We start from the raw sequence: 13,889 nt of genomic DNA on the forward strand, positions 1-13,889 counted from the left end.
CAGGGTAAGTGTTTACACATAGTGAAAATGGAATGCTTACCTCTGTCAAATCCTCCCTGCTTCTGCCCAGCTTAGGCTGCTCTTCCACACCAGCATAAACAACCATATTCCTACAGTAAGGGTTGATATTTGTAATACATGTAGAAAAAAAGAGTATAGCTTCACAGACAGAAAGTATGAGAAGGCACTTTTAATGAACTCTAAATGAGATGCTAAGTTTGGGGATATAAGTACATCACTAACAACTCTGGCCTTAAAAATTTATCTGCTCACTGTGTGACATAAGTCGACACTAAGAGACGAGTTAAGTATTTCTCTGGGCTGGTTCAGGCATATGTAGCACTGACTGGTGAGAATATTATTTAGAACGGCTATTAACAAACTCCTTACATGCATAAGGGTGGGAATAAGAAGGCTAAGTGTTTCAGTGGAAAGATAAAGAGGCAAGACTGAGGTATAGCATTAGTAGAAGTAAAAGAAAAAGAAAGAAGAAGAAAAAAGGAAGAGATTTTTTTGTTTTTGGTGACAGAGTACCTCTACCTGCTTTAAGTGCCTCTGAATCTCTCCAAAAATCCAAAATGATAAAACATATTACATCACAGACAAGCTGTTGAATAATAAGGTACATGGCAAGCGACCACTTACTGTGGCCAGGTGTAGTATCCCCAGTGAGTTTTTTCCACAAAGCAGCTGGACTCCCATTCTTTCTTGGTTCTTGGTATACTTTTGCTATCATAATGCAACCAATGATTATCAGGCCTATCACCAGCAAGAATTTGGGTAGGTTTAGAATATCCACCTTAAGGAAAAGACAATTACATTTGATAAACTTAAAAATATTCAGGCAATGTTTACTCTCAACTTTTAATCAATAGTACTAGACTCTCTTCATAACACAATTACCAAAATACGCTCAAGGCAAGACCACATATATATGAGGCATTATCCACTAATGGGATAAGTATTTNAAAAGATTTTGTTAAAACATTTTAGATTTGAATTATTTTCAGGCTTAAAGTGCTCAAAGAATCCCCATATATTCTTCACCCTGATGCCCCAAATTTTAACATTTTACCATGTGAAACATGTAACATTTTACATGTCTAATATATATATACATTCTTTCTATATATGAATGTTTTTGGGGAACCATTAAATATCCATTTAATATGGGACCTACAAATGTGTTTCAAGTGAGGACAAAACAAGATTAGTAGTAGGGAGTGTAATAAAAGTCTTTCACACATTTAGTTAACATCATTTTACAGCATTCCCAAACAAAGATTGTGGCGCATAGATACACTCCCTTCCCAAAGATGGGGTGGGGAAGGACTAAAGACAGTTGTCCAAATGTCAAAGGATCTATCAGGGATTGAAAATATGTGGTACCAGAGGAATAAAAATGACATTTTTTCTTTCCAAAATCAAGTTAATTCATCATTTTTTCTGAACACCATCCTGATTAGATTACTATTCAGAAAATCTGATAATATAGTATAAAGAAGAAAATAAACCTTGCCTCTAATTCTACCACCCACAGAGAAACAATTAACATAGTGATATATTAATGATACTGGTATTTCATAATTAATGTTAACTTTAGATCTGTGATACACAGTTTGATAAAAGAACCAGCTAGTATAATCACTTGGTTGGTTAGATAAATAAATAGATCACATGTCTGTGGACAGTATGCAAAAGGTACATGTTATTATGAAGATACAGGGTCCATTTATTGTTTTAAAAGTGTATTTATTTCTTTTTTTAGTAATCTTTACACTCAGTGTGGGGTTGGAACTCATGACCCCAAGATCAAGAGCTGCATGTTCTTCCTACTGAGTTAGCCTAGGTGTCCCAGAATCCATCTATTTTTTTTTTTAAGTTTATTTATTCTGAGAGAGAGAGAGAGAGACAGCATATTAATTACACTTGGTAGTACTTACTCATTTCATAGGGGTTGATGGTCAGCTTTTTGTGGGTTCTTTTGAGCTGCTTAAGAATACCAGCCACAGCTGAGATTGCCATCTAGAAAAGACGACAGGTTACAGTACATGTGTTAACATTTTAAGTCTCTTGAACAGCTGGGTGCCTGTCTTGATCAAAGCAGAAGCTGGGTTCTGCTTCTTTCACATGCAGGTAAATGCTTCGCCTGCTGACATCTAGCAGCACAGCCACGTGAGCACTAAATCCGACTGGAAATGAGTCACTGAAAGTTCCTACTTCGATCCACGCTAGTCTCCCTGGTAAACTTCGATATTTTCTTTGTTAAACCAATTATCTGCTCATTCTTCAAATGTCAACTAGACATTTCTTCTAAAAGGTCTTTCTCCAGTGCACCAGGCTCGGTTAGCCCTGTCTTGTACTCCACCTCTAACACTTTTGTGAATAAAACCAAAAAGTTGTATCCTCAGGTATCTTTCCCTTCCTATCAACACTTCATACTTGTCATTAATTTTTTAAAGTCAGTATTTGTCATCAGTCTATAACCTTGTTCCCTGTATATTCCCAGTGTTGAGATGCACACTGCCTGAACACGCCCTCATATATGTGTTGGATAAATAATTATCATCTCTGAACCAACAGTGATAAATTTCAAATCAATACATTTCAAGGCAAAGTGTCTTGGGAAGACTTTAAAAGCTTCAGGTAAGGTAAAAATTCTCAAACCCAAGACAGCAGCTACAATCAAGTATCTACCTTTCGGACTACAATCGCATCATGGTTGAGATTCTCAACAAAAAAACGTATGGCACGAAGAGGTAACACTCGGTCATCTCTCAAGAGCAGAGATAGAAGCCCAATGCCTATATGTTCAAACTTCCAAGGCCTGAAAGGGAGAGGGGGGGGAAAAATCACAAAACATACCACTCATAAAACCACGTTTGTTTTTTTTTAAATTTATTTCTAGGAGAGAGAGAGAGACAGCATGAGCGGGGTGGGTCAGAGAGAGAGGGAGTCACAGACTGAAACAGGCTCCAGGCTCTGAGCTGGCAGTCAGCACAGAGCCCGACACGGGGCTCGAACCCACGAACCGCGAGATCATGACCTAAGCGAAAGTCAGACGCTTAACTGACTAGGCCACCCAGGCGCCCCTCATAAAACCACTTTTAAACTGTATTTGAAACAGTGTAACTTTAAGTTTCCTAAGAATTAAAATAGGTATAGCGATGAACACCACTCCTATCACTAGACCCAAAGTTCACCTGTTACTTCTCTTTTAATTCATGAATCAGACTATAATTTTTCCTGACACAGTCATTCATCGCATTCAGGGAAGAAACCTCCTATAGTAATTAAGGTAAAAGCTTTGAGGAATTTAAAAAAAAAAAAAGAGAAGAAATTTTGCAGGCATCTGGGTGGCTCCATGGTTAAGCATCTGACTCCTGATTTTGGCTCAAGTCATGATCTCATCAGCTCATGAGTTCAAGCCAGGCATCGAGCTCTGAGCCAACAGCACACAGCCTGCTTGGGATTCTGTCTCCCTCTCTCTGCACCCCTCACCCCCCCCCCCAAGCACATTCTCATCCTAAAATAAACAAACATCAAAAAAAAAAATTCCAGGTGCCTGGGTGGCTCAGTTGGTTCTGCGTCCAACTTTGGATCATGTCATGATCTCATGGTTTTGTGGGTTCAAGCCTTGCATCAAGCTCTGAGCTGACAGCTCGGAGCCTGGAGCCTGCTTCAAATTCTTTGTCTCTCTCCCTCTCTCTCTGCCGCACCCCGGCTTGTGCTCGCTCTCTCTCTCTCTCTCAAAAATAAATAAACATTAAAAAAAATTCGCACTTACAGGTTTCTCTGCTCCACACCATCTAATAAAGTGTTTACCAAATTTTCATAGTTCCTTAAAAAAAAAAAAATTCAGTTGAGGCATTGTTTTAATACAACACTAAGATGAACATCAAATAATGTAACATAAATTCAAATTCTAGCTAAATTCGCCATCCTCTTACATGCTATAGTGATAGCTATAGTGACAGCATGTAAGAGGACTGTCTGATATATTTAGAGACCATAAAAGGTCTGGTGAGACCCAAGCCAGAGTGAAAGCAGATGGGTAAAGAGAGACAGTGAGAAAAGACCACGAAGGACAGAGAGAAAACAACAAAAAGTACTAGGTACAACTGTTCCCAAGCAGATATTCAGAAGTAAATCTGTGAGTAGCAACCAATGTTAGAAGTAGTTTATCTGTATGGTACTCTAGGAATATACAAGGCAGGCTGTAATAGTTTATTCTACATAGATATGTTAGAAAAAAATTAATACGCATAACCATAAGACAAAGACAAAATCAAGCTGGAAAGGCTCCTGCTTAAGTGTTATCACTGAAGCACTGAGCTGCTTGGGTTCCAAAATTCAAAAGTCTTTTAAAACAATTTTAAGATGGTGTGCTCCATTTCTGTAGCTAAAAGTAACCATCAGGGAACTTCACAATAATTATTTCCTAACATTTTTATTTTTTTAAGAATCGATGTATAAACTTCATGAGGTACTTATGGTGAATCTTTATTTCAGAAATATTTAAAGTCGGCTGTCTTTAGTGTTATCTATCTTGATAAAGCAGGCATTCGTAATTACCTCAGGGCATCTGCATTCTTTTCTTGTTGGCGCTTAAGTCCTTCTTTAATTTCTTCTGAACTAAGCATTATCTGGTTGGAAGAGGGGTTTTTTGATTGTTGAAGTAATTCTGCTATTTCAACACAGGACTTTGGAATCTTAAAAAAAAAGAAAAGTAAGGGGGGGAAATGAGGCACTGATACAAGTCACAACATGAACAAATCTTGACAACGTTCTGCTCAGAGAAAGAAGCCAGATACAAAAGGTCACCTATGTATGATTCCATTTATATGAAATGTCCATAAAAGGCAAGGGATATTAGTGATCTCCAGGGACTAGCAATGTTGGGGGAATAGCAGTGACTGCTCCTGGGTACCGGGTTTCTTTCTGAGTGATGACAATGTTCTGAAATGAGAGTAGGAACGGTGGCAGAGCACTGAGAATATACTATTGTGAAAATATAGTATGCTATTGTGTTATGTTAAAAGGGTGAATTCTTTGTTATGTGAATTACATATTTTAAAAAAACACTTTTTTTTTTTTTTTTAAAGAAAGCATAATCTAGGGAGCCTATCTGGCTCAGTTGGTAGAGCATGCACCTCTTGATCTTGGCGTTAAGTTCAAGCCCCACGCTGGGTGGAGAGATTACTTAAAAAATAAAACATTTAATAAAAAAGGCATCATCTAATGACAGCTGCAAATACCAAGACTATGTTTTACAGAAATATATTTAGAGCAGTGTTTAGAAACCAAAGGATAGATGTCAAACACAATTACTTTAGAGAAGAGGACAATTTACCTGCAGTCACACCACTTTTATCTATCCTCAATTATGATGGGTATATACATATGCTCCTGCTGTATCTCTCCACATGAGCACCACTGAAATTGATACTCTTTACTTCCTCATTTGTCAAATCATCCAATTTTAATTTTCATCACTATAAATTATGAACCCTCTGATCAAACTTATGTGACTTTGGCTAGTAAGAGTGATCTCCTAAAATATAATCAACTCTTTGAAAAATGAGGCCATCGATATACAAAGAATAATGGTTAAATGCAAGAGTGTTAATAACTCTTTGTTGCCTCTTGGAAGAAAACCTTCTACCTCTCTCCTGGCCATGCTCCGAATTCACACTCCACCCTGCTACCAAAGGTAATGATTACTAAGTACAAAACGGAAACAAAGCAAATGTTAATTTCCACTAAAATTTGAATTAAAAAATGGTTTTTGCTTACTGCGAAGTCCAAGCCAATTGTTTCATATTGCCGATGAATCTTTTCTGCAAGATCATCAAACAGTCTCACTATTGATGGTTTTTCCAAGGACATTGCTTTGCTAAGCCCAGAAGAAACAATTGCTGGCCAAGTCTGTACAATACAGTCCCAATCATGAAGGTTTGCCAAACATACACCACTGTGATTTCCAAGGAGACAGTACAAGGCACCCTGCAGGAAAAAATAATTCATATGGGAAATAAGAGGTATTGTTTAGTTGCAGCCAATTCACCTACGAGTTGCTTTTAAATTTACTAAACACTGATTATTTAAGTGCCTGATACTGGTCAATAAAATAGGTTCATACACATAATATATTACTTTTAGAAACTTGAACTTGACCTTTAATTGTCATCCAGTAATATTTTCCCTAAATCATCTGGTAGAGAATTAGCTCAATGAACAGCTATTAGTAAGATAACACAGAAACGTAAGGCTGTTGTTTTTAGGGATACAGCTTCCACTCCAATTCTCTTCTACTACAATTGTATCATGAAGGCCGTAAGATACACCACTTTTAGAGTTTTAGAGCACGTTTGGAATAATTTCTCAAGTCTGGTTGTGATGTATTTTAAGCATATAAAAACTAGGTTATGTAATTAAACTGTGTGCTTTTTACTTGGAGAAGCTCAATTTATCAGAATGATTCTGATGACCTGAGGTACCCTTTTGAAAGATATCCTATTTTAATGAAAAGAGCTATTATGTTATTTTTTAAACATTCACCCTAACTCCATTCTGATCTGGCTCATTACCTACTGTGTGCTCTATTCCTCTTTACAGGTTCCCATAAGATCACTGGTAATTTTGAGTTTACTGACCTAAGAGACATTTTTCACTTTTGATCTTACTTGACCTACCTGATTTTGTCCCTTTAAACTGCACCCAACATGGTGGAAAATGTGCCACTCTAGGAGTCAGACATTCCACAATACTCTTGAATTATACATCTACATCAGAGTTCAGCAAACTTTTTCTCTAAAGGGCTAATAGTAAATAGTGGCCATGTGGTCTCTGTTGCAACGACTTATCTACACAACTGTAGTGTGAAAGCAGCCACAGACATGATACATAAAGGAATGGACATGACTGTGTTCCAATGAAACTTTACTTATCAAAGCAATGAATTGAGCCCAAGCTATGGTTTGTTGACTGGTATTAATTACATGACAACGTCAAGGAACACGTAAAGTTGTAATCTTAACTCCTCCAGAAAGCAAATGATCTGCTGACTGAGTCCCTTGTCTCTCAGGGAAAGATCTCTCTGTGGCTTCTGTAACCCCTCACTTCTTATTATCTTTTGCATCTTTCCCTCATTGGTTACCTCTTCTTGGGGTCCTAGAGGAGTTGTCTCAATACTTGCCCCCCTAGTCCTCTTCTCTTCTTACTCTCCTCCTCGACTCTCTTATCTGTGCCCAAAGATTTCACGGTCATCAACACACGCTGACACTGTGTGTTGTGGAGAAATGAGGTCTGACTGCCTACTTGACAATGCCTCTTAGTTTATAGGAGACACTTCAAACACAACTTGTTCAAACAAATTCATCATCTAGTCTCCCTGTTCTCTCTCTGATGTACCCAATAACCAGCTGTACAATCTGAACCTGAAGAACTGTGATACCTCCTTTCAGTTCAGCACCTTCATATTCAACCATGAAGTCTCCTCAATTCTCTATCCTAAATCACACTGAATCAACCTACTTCTGACAGTGTAAGCAATCATTATGTTTCATCTATACTCTACTGTACTCCTGTGGGATATACTATTTTCCTTATGCCGTTCCCTTCTCTCTCTGCTCTAATCATATAAGCTGTCACTCAGTTGCTCGAACTCACTGTTTCTTGCTGTCTCAGGCCTTCCAACACGTGGGTCTCATTACTCTAAACATTCTGGTCTTTCACCCGCCTCTCCTACAGGCCAGCCAGGCTATTTATCACTGGTGCTCAACTCAAATAGCTGTCTACACTCTCTCCATCATAACACCGATCATAAACATAGATAAGTAAATAACTAGGGAGGAAAGAAACCTATATGTTTAAAGGTGAAGGGTATGGATGTCTTCAATTTATTTTAACATAAAGAAGTAAGACGGACATAGAGACACATAGGTGATAAAGCAAATACAGTAAAATGTTAAATACAGAATCTGAGGGGTGGACATATGGATGTTTACTGTACAATTCTTTTAACTTTCTGTATATCTGAAAATTTTCAGAATTAAGTAAAACAGAAAACCCTATACCTTGAACTGCTGTTGTGTGACATCTTGTCTATCCGGCCGTAAGAACTCCAAAACCAAGGGAATGATATCTCTGCAACAGAAGTTATATGCGCCCAAGGCAGCAAAAAATGTTTGCTGAGCCTTGTTTCTGACCTGAAGAAAGTATTGTTAACAATATTTATTAAATGGTAGCCAAAACTATAAAAACTTCTAAATGAATTATCAAAAATAATTTCAATATTGGTGTAGTAATAGAAAAATACATCCAACCATATACCTTAGCAAAAACAAGTAAAGGATTATCTTTTTTCCAAAATGAATGTACATTACCACCAACCACATCCACAGTTTACACAGGTTCAGATATTTTTGGTAAAGGAGAGACTGAATAGAAATGATATGTGCTTACTCCTTAACATAATCAGCAGACTAGTTAACTTTCTCTTCTGACTTACTTTTGATGAGAAGAGTTAACATTTTCTAAACAGAGAAAAATCCAAGACTTTCTTGAACCCAGACAAAAGATTCAGTATAAGTTTATAGCCCACAAACTAAATAGTAACAAATAATAACAAACTACAGTAAAAGTGGCACACTGCCCATGTTTCAAAACACTGACACAGTGTACATATTTCAAACTCTTTAATTATTACTTGAGGTGCAATCTTTGATTTAGAGACTAGTTTCTAAATTTACATTATTTTATAAAGACAGAGTAATTAGCTTTCCATGAATTTTGCTTTTTCCAATTGTCTGTGCTTAAAGAGAATCTCTTGGTCCAATGCTACCTTAAAGGATGGACTCCACAGTTCAGATGGTGGCAGGTTGCCGAAACCCAAGCATAACACCTAGGGGGAATTATACCATCTTCCCAGACTGGCCTGCATAATGTGATCTGATTAAGTGGGAGCAACATTACAACATCTACCAACTTTACATTTTTAATGTTTATTTTTGGGGGAGGAGGGGAAGAACCTGACTGGGAGAGGGGCAGAGAGAGGGAGACACAGAATCCAAAGCAGGCTCCAGGCTCTGAGCTGTCAGCACAGAGCCCAACGAGGGGTTCAAACTCACAGGGGTTCAAACTCACAAACCGTGAGATGATGACCTGAGCTCAAGTCAGATGCTAAAAGGACTGAGCAATCCAGGTGGGCCTCCCCAACTTTACATTTTTAAAGAAATTTGAGAAGCAATAACAAACAGTAAAAATCAACATTATTTTAAAAAGACTACTAAAATTAGCTTGAGAATATTTGCAATTTGAAAGATGTTTTCTATGCCAATAAATTACTTAAACTTCCTTGGATGTGAAATAGGAATGTTTGTTTGTTTGTTTATTTAAATGTTTAAAAAACGTTTATTCATTTTCGAGAAAGACAGAACACAGCAGGGGAGGGGCAGAGACAGAGAGGGAGACACAGAATCTGAAAAAAGGCTCCAGGGTCTGAGCTGTCAGCACAGAGCCTGATGCGGGGCTCAAACTTGGAAACGGTGAGATCATGACCTCAGCCGAAGTCAGATGCTTAACCAACTGAGCCACTCAGGCACCCCTGAAATGGGGATATTTAGATTGCACTGTAATAAAATAGGAAGGCGAGGCAGAGTCAACTGGCCTTACCTGACTGTATGAACTTGTAGATAAACGAAGCAGATCTCTGATCATCTCTTGATGTATCCTTTTATATTCACATCCCTCAACAGTCAGAGTTCGTAGCTTTGAAAATTAAGCAATGTAAAATCAAATCCCAAAGTTTTTACTACAAAGTTCACTNTCTGAGCTGTCAGCACAGAGCCCAACGAGGGGTTCAAACTCACAGGGGTTCAAACTCACAAACCGTGAGATGATGACCTGAGCTCAAGTCAGATGCTAAAAGGACTGAGCAATCCAGGTGGGCCTCCCCAACTTTACATTTTTAAAGAAATTTGAGAAGCAATAACAAACAGTAAAAATCAACATTATTTTAAAAAGACTACTAAAATTAGCTTGAGAATATTTGCAATTTGAAAGATGTTTTCTATGCCAATAAATTACTTAAACTTCCTTGGATGTGAAATAGGAATGTTTGTTTGTTTGTTTATTTAAATGTTTAAAAAACGTTTATTCATTTTCGAGAAAGACAGAACACAGCAGGGGAGGGGCAGAGACAGAGAGGGAGACACAGAATCTGAAAAAAGGCTCCAGGGTCTGAGCTGTCAGCACAGAGCCTGATGCGGGGCTCAAACTTGGAAACGGTGAGATCATGACCTCAGCCGAAGTCAGATGCTTAACCAACTGAGCCACTCAGGCACCCCTGAAATGGGGATATTTAGATTGCACTGTAATAAAATAGGAAGGCGAGGCAGAGTCAACTGGCCTTACCTGACTGTATGAACTTGTAGATAAACGAAGCAGATCTCTGATCATCTCTTGATGTATCCTTTTATATTCACATCCCTCAACAGTCAGAGTTCGTAGCTTTGAAAATTAAGCAATGTAAAATCAAATCCCAAAGTTTTTACTACAAAGTTCACTTAATTATGAAGTAACACAATTACATAGTCATCGGGAAAACTGTCATTTATAAAAGCCATCATGATTTTAAAGAGATTTACCTCATGCTGCAACATTACTCTGTCAATCAATAGTGCTCTGATATGTTGTTTTTTCCCATGGAGCTAAAAAGCAAAGTAGAAGACACTTCAACATTGTCCCTAAGTTCCACACTAGTGGGTTCCCCTGAATCCCTTATTGAAAAATTAGTTCAGTAAAGGTCCAGGGTGGGCAGGTGGGTAATGGAGGTATTTCATTTATTCTAAAGTGACCAGGCTTACATTTGAAGACATTATTTCAGTTAATTTTATGGCTAAGAGTAGAAATACTCCTCCTCCTTTTTTAAAAGAAATATCTCCTTTAAATGGGTCATCTAACACTGTGTTTTTCTCTGGTAGTTTAGTAACAGATCCATGCAGGGGAGAGAAACTGAGCCAGTCCTTATTCAGTCAATTACTGAAAAGACTACTAACAAAACTGCTTGACCCTGTTACATTTATAAATAGTCTTTCCACGTAACTGTGTATGTTTACTACACAATATAGTATCTTTTATTTTTCTAAAAATTATCTTTTATGATCTCCCCTACCACCCAACCTTCCTCTGCTCACTAAAGGCAGCTATCTGCAACTCAAAGATTCCTCCTCTTTCACACCTTTATCTCACTAGTCATCAAGTCCCCGCATTTTCTCCTTTTTCATAACACCTTATTTGCATCCCAATGTCAGTGACTTGATTCAGGCTGTGTTTTTTCCACCTAGACTATTTACAATAGTTTAACTACCCTCCCTGCTTATGGTCTCAATCTCCTATTGCTTATTTTTCACTGATGACAGAGGTTTTCAAGTTTCACTGAATTCATTTTGATTGATCAAAGACTGGTCTTTCCAATATTCAAATCAGATCTACCTGAGAAACTTGAATGGCTCCCCCAATGCTGAATATAAAACTGAAAGCACTTTCTTGGGATAAAACTATAAACCACCTTGTTACCTCATACCACTTTGCTCTCTAGCCACTGTTCTCTAAAGCGTGCCGTGTTTGTATGTCTCCCTGCCCTGTTTTACATGCGATTCCCTCTAATATATGTAGCAACCTCTGCCTAAGTAATAAATCCCTACCACCTTTTTAGACTCAACTTCAATGTAAGTCTCCTACAGAAGAAAACACTGCAGTCAACATCAAATGGCTGGCTTAATTATTCTTTCTTCCAAGTTCCTGAGAAGCTTGCACTGATGTCTGGAGTGCAAAAATAACATAAGACATATTTTTCTGATATCTCCATGAAGTGGATGCTTTAAATTCATGCCTGTGGACAATTCCTCCTATCTTTTATTCTGTCAAGTTCTTACACAGCAGCCTGCCCAGTTATCACACTCCAAATACCCAATAAGAGTTCAGAGACTCTCATGGAAATTCACAGAAGAGTTTATATCAGGAAAACATTTTTCCAGGATCCTTTCCATTATACCATGATACAATATTTGGAAATCTACTATTTTTATGCAGAGGGAAAATTCATCTGTATGTTGAACAATCGCTAAATCAAGTGCTGCATCAATATTATACACATTTTACAAAATTAATTCAGGGACTGTAGGTGAACATACTGACCCGATTTTCCATTGATTTCTTTACTAGGTTAAAGCTTTTCCAACGAGAGTCAAATTCATGCTTGTGCGATCCTTGGAACTGCAAAAGGTCTCCAATAATCTGTCAAAAATTTCAGATTTTATATTTATAAGCCATCCTGTCGAACTTAGTCACATAATAATCATGCAACTATTAAAGGACAATTGTACCTTTATGATAAGAAACAAAGACTTGGTATCATCCTCTGAATTGTTAAGTATGTGGTCTATAATAAAAGAAAAGGGATTCTGGTTAGAATGTTTTGAATTACTATAATTATATTGATGTACGAATTAAGAATCTATTAGTTATGGAAAAAAATACTACCTGATATTCTCATTATTTAAAATTTAAATAAAGTTAAGTAAAAGCACATATGCTATAAAATTCCTAAAATATTTATTAGTTAAAATAAAGTTAATGCATACATGTACTTACTAAGAAGTTTCCTTATGACCCTAGCAATTGCTTCTCGGTGGTTCTCTCTGGATAGATCTATTTTTTAAAAAATGAGACAAGGCATTTTAGACACACCGAATGCTCCCCCAGACTACTGAAGCTTCTATCAACAGTTTATGTCAAGAATAAATAATGTATCAAAGAAAAAAACCAAACGGGTCTGCCTTTTATCACAGTTGGATTAATGATACAGAGTAACTTTTAAAACCTTCACATTTACAAAGACCTGCTTATAAAACTTCATTGGGCAGTCGAGGAGGAGGGAGAAAAAAACACTTTGCCAATATTTCAAAGGCTCTAGCCACTAATTAGGGACCATAAATGTGTAGGATTCTCTAACTGGTTATAGGTAACCCAAATCAAGCAAACAAAAATTACACCTTGGCAATTAATTCCACTGTTAACCCAGCAATAAGGAAATGTACTAAATTTCTATTAATGTTAGATTCAGAACATTAAATTAACACATTTTACATACTTATATGAAATTTAATTCACTATGACAGGAAGACACAAAGATCGTTAGAATAAATAAAGGTTGTAATATTCCTACATTCACATCAAGTATAATGTATCCGTTCTAAATCAATTCTCAACATAAATGCACATGACTAGATAGGAAAAACTGCCTTTGCACACAGAAAGCATCCAAATATTGAGGCATCTGGGTGCCTCAGTCAGTTAAGCATACAACTCTTGATTTCAGCTCAAGTCATGATCTCATGGTTCATGGGATTGAGCCCTGCATTGGGCTCTGTGCTGGCAGCACGGAACCTGCTTGGAATTCTCCCTCGCTCTCTGGCTCTTTCCCGCTCTCTCTCACAAATAAATAAGAAGGCATCCAAATATTTACCTTTTATTGACTATTCTTATATAAATTTCCAGTTTCTCCAGGAAAAGCAAAGATAGCTACTGTATGTATAATTAACTAATATTCATTTTATATATGAAAAGAGACTAGGAAAATTCTAACTACAAATTATTCCATTTTAATTATTGTAGAGTAACTGACAAAAATTCTCCACATAAAATTTAGTCAGATCAGAATTTACATACCATATTCAAGTCCAGTATACAACTTTGTCTCTTCCAAGGACACCATACTTGGTACCCTGTATAAAAACAAGAGTGCTTGCATTTATTAATAATACCAATAGGAAGGATGAAAGGGAAAAGTGTCATTGCTAGAATGTTTAAATCAAAACAAAGAT

At 37.1% G+C, this 13,889-nt stretch overlaps 1 protein-coding gene across 1 annotated transcript in view; it reads right to left on the minus strand.

Moving 5' to 3' along the window:
- PSME4 (proteasome activator subunit 4) overlaps window positions 1-13,889 on the minus strand; it is a 112,749-nt gene that overhangs the window by 26,280 nt on the left and 72,580 nt on the right. Inside the window, exons 22-35 of the mRNA XM_077772383.1 lie at window positions 13,735-13,790; window positions 12,658-12,714; window positions 12,390-12,445; window positions 12,202-12,300; window positions 10,650-10,712; window positions 10,417-10,512; window positions 8,079-8,210; window positions 5,797-6,006; window positions 4,576-4,712; window positions 3,788-3,841; window positions 2,698-2,827; window positions 1,944-2,025; window positions 646-799; window positions 41-110 (exon numbers count right to left, since the gene is read on the minus strand). Coding sequence (XP_077628509.1) covers window positions 41-110; window positions 646-799; window positions 1,944-2,025; window positions 2,698-2,827; window positions 3,788-3,841; window positions 4,576-4,712; window positions 5,797-6,006; window positions 8,079-8,210; window positions 10,417-10,512; window positions 10,650-10,712; window positions 12,202-12,300; window positions 12,390-12,445; window positions 12,658-12,714; window positions 13,735-13,790 — 1,396 coding nt within the window. The remainder of the gene's footprint in view (window positions 1-40; window positions 111-645; window positions 800-1,943; window positions 2,026-2,697; window positions 2,828-3,787; window positions 3,842-4,575; window positions 4,713-5,796; window positions 6,007-8,078; window positions 8,211-10,416; window positions 10,513-10,649; window positions 10,713-12,201; window positions 12,301-12,389; window positions 12,446-12,657; window positions 12,715-13,734; window positions 13,791-13,889) is intronic.

Source organism: Crocuta crocuta, unplaced genomic scaffold (genome assembly GCF_008692635.1).
Source record: "Crocuta crocuta isolate KB4526 unplaced genomic scaffold, BGI_CrCroc_1.0 scaffold830, whole genome shotgun sequence".
NCBI classification, from domain to species: domain Eukaryota; kingdom Metazoa; phylum Chordata; class Mammalia; order Carnivora; family Hyaenidae; genus Crocuta; species Crocuta crocuta.